General features: G+C 31.6%; 1 protein-coding gene across 1 annotated transcript; it reads right to left on the bottom strand.

Moving 5' to 3' along the window:
• Positions 1-2,339: 2,339 nt before the first annotated feature.
• Positions 2,340-5,273, bottom strand: LOC127719722 (toll-like receptor 4). The gene is made up of 2 exons (XM_052225960.1): positions 5,230-5,273; positions 2,340-4,662 (listed from the first exon to the last, which is right to left on the bottom strand). The coding sequence occupies exon 2, from the start codon at positions 4,015-4,017 to the stop codon at positions 2,524-2,526; it is 1,494 nt and encodes a 497-aa protein (XP_052081920.1). The 5' UTR covers positions 4,018-4,662; positions 5,230-5,273; the 3' UTR covers positions 2,340-2,523.
• Positions 5,274-6,605: the final 1,332 nt, after the last annotated feature.

The following is a 6,605-nucleotide window of genomic DNA, read 5'->3' as shown; positions in this document are numbered from 1 at the left end:
TCAATTCGTCCGTCCAATAAAATTTTGTAGCATTTTTCTCTGCAACTTCATGTAAGTGATGCTTGCAATTTGGTATCAAACTTGATGTGAGCATGGATGAAGATTATGCTTTACCCTGTGAATTTTACTTTTGTGACTGCCCTATGCCATCAATATTGATACGTTTCATGGTTGTGAATAAATCAACTTCTTTCTACATGAGGATGGTCCTTTTTTTTAATATAACATCATTTTATCGCATCAATTGAAAAGAGAGCATAAGAAATGTACGTGAATGCTTTTCAGTTTATCTATACATTAGGTCATTATGTCATATGTTGAAGACTTTATTTCGTACAGTCTACAAAAGACTGGATAGTAGATTATGACTTGTTTGTAGTTGTTGATTGTATAGGTTCAAGATACATGCGCAGTTAGATTAGGATTTGATTATTCTTGACATACCGGTCATGCTTACAGAGTTTTTTTGTCTGTATGATTTATTGATGTGAAACATTTGGTATTATATGCTGAATAAATTTACGATTTGTCTTCGAATTTTATTGAATTTAAACTTTTTGTTCGCTTATTTATGTCTAGAAACTCTACTGTTACAATTCAACATAAACTGCCTGACGTCGATCCATTTTGAAAGACAATTATGATTTTAGCTTCCCAATTGTGTACTTTCCATTTCTATGTAGCAATATTTCTGCAGAGCCTGAATATATATTACATATATTCCAGCTGATACGATATTCCAGAGCTTGCATCTCATTTCATGATTCCTTGGTAGAGGTTGGCTTACAAGAAAGGTATTGAACCAAGAGTTCCAAGTGGTGAAGTTGAAATCATCCCTTCGAAATTATACGAACGCCATCAATAGTTGGTCGACCGTTATGAAAAACCTGTTTCACAGATGACAACGGATATGTTTCATTTGTCGGAACCACTATCTCTTAATCTTTTCCTTGAATGTGAACTACTAAATTAAACTAACCAACGGGGTTTCTACCATGAGCAACACAACGGATACCACATATGGAGCAGGATCTACCGACCCTTCCGAACCACCTGAGATTCCCCCGGTTTGGGTTCGTTTTGCTCAGTCTTTAGTTTTCTATGTTGTAATTTGTGTACTGTTTGTATTTTCATCGATTTTCGTATTTTGCTATGGCATGATCTGATTGTTTTCGACTTATGACTTTGAAAATCCCTTTGGTATATTTTGCTTCTTTTAATGTGTTGTTGCAGTCTCATTGACCTGAACCCTTTAGGGTTTTGATTCCATTCTTAAACCCTATTTTAACCAATATACCGTTTCTTCTATAACACAAATATTTTAATCGTTTTATTTCACTTATTACGATCGCTTCATTAACCTCAAAAGGTAATACAAATCGTAAAATGGGCTTGCCTTTTCGAATTATTACTTCTAATGTGTCTGCGCCAGGTATGAGTATAATTGACACCAATCAGTTTTCAATCAGTTGATATGTCTTGCCGTTTCTGTTTTGGCAGTGATATTGAATAATCTATAACTGACCAGGTAAAGCTTTCTATTTGTTTTCAAATCTTAATTGGCATAGATCTTTTTGAATATAAAAATCGACATCGCCTGGAAGTGGACCAATAAAAACACAGCAAAAAGACATTTCTGTACATTTTCCTTGCTAAAGAAACAGCTCTTTATAGGAAAAATACTTTACCTAAAGCCACGAAAAAAGAAAGTAATCATACTAAATGGCAAAAATCAATAACTATTTTTAAAGGGATAGACCAATGTTTTTGTTTACTTCTTTTTTTTTTATCAGTTATAGAAGTGCGTTGGCAAGCTCTCATATGAAACAGAAGTAAAATAATACGTTTTACTTAGAAACTGCGAATACGTTTATGAAAATGATTTATAAACAAACGTACCAGTAATTTTTAACAGTTGTGTCCCTAACCCTAGGTATACTGCAAGGCACTGACATATTTTCATATAAGCATGATAACATGTTCTTCATTTGAACATGACAAAAGGAAGATATGATTCCTGAATCTGGATTAATTTTGAAAAATACTGTTTCTCTTTTGTGCATGCAGCTCTGATTGCAGGTCATTGCTGTAAATTTGAGTATTGTGTATGGGTTTCAATGTATGTTTGCATTTGGTAAAACAGTCGGGATTATAAGTGCTTGTCATACATGTAGTAAGTTTTAGTACGCCGTTTGAAGTGCAAATGCCTTATGCGTAGGTTTGTTTAAAAAATATTCCTATGGTTTTTTACCTAACGGTCTACCGATGGTCACCATTGTTTTACAATATTTTGTATGTGTAGTGACTTTTTTTTAAATGAATAGAACAGAGTAATTTTCTAATACATATTTATCAAACATGAAAGTATACAATGCACAATGGTAATATATAATGAAAAACATATTTTTGAATATATTGAAATATTCTTTTTTGTGCTTTGTTTGTTTTGTTTTGTACAATTTTTTAAAGTTATGTATGTCAATGTAAAAGGCATTAACAAAATTCAAACAAATAAGCACATGTTCACGCAATAGCCTCCCTGACTTTTTCCCAGAATACAACATTTCCATGTTCGTCATGTGGGTACTCTAAATACGACTGGTTTTGAACCAGTTCTAACATAACCAACGGAAGATTTCGAGGTTGAATTTGTTCATAAAACACTAAAAACAGAATATTTTGTTCGTTTCTTGAATAAATACTCTCCATTCTGGCCATGTTAAATTCAAACATGCAGTAATAAGAGTCCAGAAATGATCTGGTTATAATGCATATCGTCTTTTTACTCTCATGGATAGCGTTTGTTATATTAACTGATATTTCCTCACCAGGAAGAAAATCTCGATGATGTATGCATAATTTCATTTTATCATCTTGTTCAAGAATTGGAATACATTCTTTGATCACAAAATTTTTCTCCACATCAGAATATGAAATGAATGCATTATACGTATAAGATTCGTTATCATCATCAGGTTTATATCTATAATACCTACTTTTGGTCATATAATACATATAGCGAAGCTTCCATCTATAGCGATACATTAGTCCCACACAAAGAGTAATTAGAAACACAACAATTCCTAATGTAACACTTATTACAATTGTACTATATGAATTACAATCTTTAGCTAGTTGTCCAACTATTTTCCTAAAATTACGCATAGTAATGATAGTTTTGTTTTCCAAATTGCATTTATAAATATCATTGTTACGGAAATGTTCTAAATTATTCACGATCCATTCTAAAAATCCTACTGTATAACAGTTGCAACGTAATGCATTATTTGATAGGTCAATGACGAATGTTGATTGTCCCATCATTTTTGTCAGTGTCATCAATGCTTGCTGATTTGATATGATTGTAATATTATTGTTTGAAAGATCTAGTATTTGCAATTTTGGTGTATTAGAAAGATTGAAGTTAATGTCTGATAGAAGATTATTACTGAGATTTAGAATTTCTAAATTTTTGTGCCCAGCAAACATCATGTCTGATAATTGATATATAACATTAAATGACAAATCGAGTTTTTCTATTCGAAGATTTTTTGTTCGTGGACAATAATGCTTCCGTAAACAATTACCAAGGACGTTGTGTTGTAAATTCAAAAACAAAATATTATGCATTTCGATACACAAACATGTCAGGTTATTGTAGGAAAGGTCCAGGATTTGAAGAGTATGTGGTACATTGAGAATATCTTCAGGTGGTAATATTTCTCTGAAACAGTTGTGATTCACGCGAAGTTCTCGGATTTGTGTCGAAAATAAGTTTTGGAAAAGTCTTATGTTCAACTTATAATATTCATCATCGCATTCAAATGAGCCTGTAAGTAGAAGTTTTTCTAAAGAAGAGAACGTTTTGATATCAATTATCAAATTTAGCCAGCTGCGTGTCCTGGGCGGTATATTTTTTTCAAATGCCAAACTCGTTAATTTGCTTCTCCCATGCAGAGCTCCTTTATACATTGAACCGTAACAAGAAGATATATCTATTTTTGTTAGATATTTCATGTTGTTGAATGTGCTCTCCTCAAAATTGAAAGATGAACATTATCCCGTCCTTAGTTTTGTTAAATTGCGAAGTTCGACAAAATGTTTATCAAATAAAATTCCAAATAGTGTAGTGGTATTTTCAAGAACATCAACTTCTAAATATTCTAAATCTATTAAGTTTGAAACAAGCCTGCCTGGTAAATTCTTCTTATAGCCAAAATGTGTATGTTTACAGTTCAGATGTTGTAACGATGCTAAAGGTGTAAACACGCCATCTGGAACTTTTTGAAAGTTGATACAGCTTTTTTCTAAAACCAGTTCATGCAAATTGTCAAGACCTCTGAATGAACCAATTTCTAATTTCTTTAAACAATTTGAAGTAAGGTCCAATTTCCTCAAATTTATTTGATTCTCAAATGTTCCATTTGGTATGCTTCCTATTTTATTATTTGAGAGATCAATAGAGTAAACAGTTGAAGGAAATTTCGGTATCTTGGTTATATTTTTTCCAATACAGCTTACATTTATGAACGATCTGGTGGTATGATTAAGACAGACACACCTGCTATCAAAATGACACGGAACAAATATGATGGACTTGCAGATTTTCATCATGAAAATAATAATCAAACATAATACTAGTTTCATATTTGTGTTTTCTTCCTACAAAAAATCAAAGGCATAAATTGTTTATATATTACAGGTAGAATATTTATATCATTTATATCACATTATAATCTCTAGTTGAATAAAATTTGGTAGTCACAAGTCGCGTTTTGGATAACACAATCTGTGATAAAATTTGCTAATTAACCGTCAAAGACTGTCCATAGACATGACAGTTTCCTCAAACAATTAGAAGTAGAATAACTAAAATCTGTAATAAGTATAGAAAATCATTTTAACCCAAACAATTAAAAAAATACTGTTCTCACATTTGGTCAGTGTTCTCACGAGGCGAAGCGGTCGATAATGAGCGGAATATAACGATTTTGGTTACCCAAATAAACATTTTAAGCGCAATTACTGATTCTACTAAATTATGACCCTCTCTATTATTGACCTGGTAGCAGAACCAGACTACGACTACTATAAAAGTGTCTGTTGTAGTTTTTAATTGCAAAACATAATTTATATTCTATTAATTGCTTTTATCATCAACTTTGGTGTCTGATTTATATATAACAGATTTTAACGTAAAACTATATTAATAAGTAATGCAATACTTACAAGTCTTACAATCGGTTTAAACTAAAAAAAAAAACACACTTGTTGTATAAAACTTTTTTATGTCCTGTTTTTAATTCAAACAAACAGGAAATATGTGACGTGGCCTTTAGTAACTAGTTCCATATCCCAAATATAGACATTTTCAACTTTATTCTGAATTAAACATAACCAATAAAACTCCACCAATATGAGCCAAACAGAAAAGTACAGGTATTACTTAAATGGAATAGACGTGGTTTTGAGTACCGTTATTGGTAATAAATTCATCATAGATAAGGATTGAAATTTTGTACGCCAGATTGAATGATTGCTTCCTCAATTTAACAAAAGCGTATATTCAGTTATTGCTGTCGAGCACCACCGATAAAATAGCACCGATTGCTCTTCAAATTAAGTTCGGTTTCTTGTCCTTTTATATTGTAGATTAGAAATATTTCATGACTTCTTCGGCTTTGTCGTTATGAATAAACAAGTTTGAAACTATTACAGAGGTTACATTTGTTAGTCATTAAGAGTGTTCATATCAGTGATTTCATTTCATATATCATATATCATATGAATTCAATAATGTTATTGGTATCGATTCAGATATAAAGACAATAATGCACTGATGGACGTACATTTCTTTTAAGCAATTATTAGATAGTGGTCTTAGTAGTAAAGAAAATGCAATAATATTCAACTGAATTCCCCCTGTTATTAATAAACCACCCCTCAGTCCATACTTTTCTATTAGATATGTATAAATTGGCGGAAACATTAGCCCTCCTAATCCAAATCCTGCTCCAGATATTGCTTGAGCTAAATTTCTCCTTTTAACAAAATAAACTCCAATCAAGTATGAAACTGGTCCATGTAATAGAGCAAATGCAATTCCTGAAAAACAACACTGATATTAACTTGCATACTGATTTTCAGTACTGAAAAATTTATAAGAAAAAATTTATCCTAACATATTGTATGCAAAGTGGATGAGTCCAATGAATTTCGTATGATCGTTTATTCTAGTACTTCAAGTTTCAAATATGTCCTTACTACACATGATACGCGTATCAACGCTATAACGTTTTTATATTCGAGCTAAACTGACGAGTTTCATGTAGACTAACCACGTGTTTGGCGTTAAAAAGTCATAAACCTGGTAGCTTTGATGAGTTTCTTTCATAAAGTGATGATTTGTTTGAAAGAAAACATTCTAAGGCAACTAAAGAGAAATTTGATAAAACTGCCCCAGTCGTCGAATTGTTTTAAAATATTTAACACCAATCAATAACTTCTCAGAGGGTAAAACTACTGTTACCCCTTTGAACATACTGAAAATATTTTCTTTATTGTAAATTTCTATAACTTATACAGTATACGCTGTTGCTTTGAAT

This window comes from Mytilus californianus, unplaced genomic scaffold (genome assembly GCF_021869535.1).
Source record: "Mytilus californianus isolate M0D057914Y unplaced genomic scaffold, xbMytCali1.0.p SCAF_11, whole genome shotgun sequence".
Taxonomy (NCBI): Eukaryota; Metazoa; Mollusca; class Bivalvia; order Mytilida; family Mytilidae; genus Mytilus; species Mytilus californianus.
Note: the sequence above shows the minus strand (reverse complement) of the source record. Positions and strands in the feature narration are given on the sequence as shown.

What these genes read in the sequence shown, in the direction of transcription:
- LOC127719722 (XM_052225960.1), bottom strand. Translation starts at nt 4,017, where the DNA reads ATGAAATATCTAACAAAAATAGATATATCTTCTTGTTACGGTTCAATG.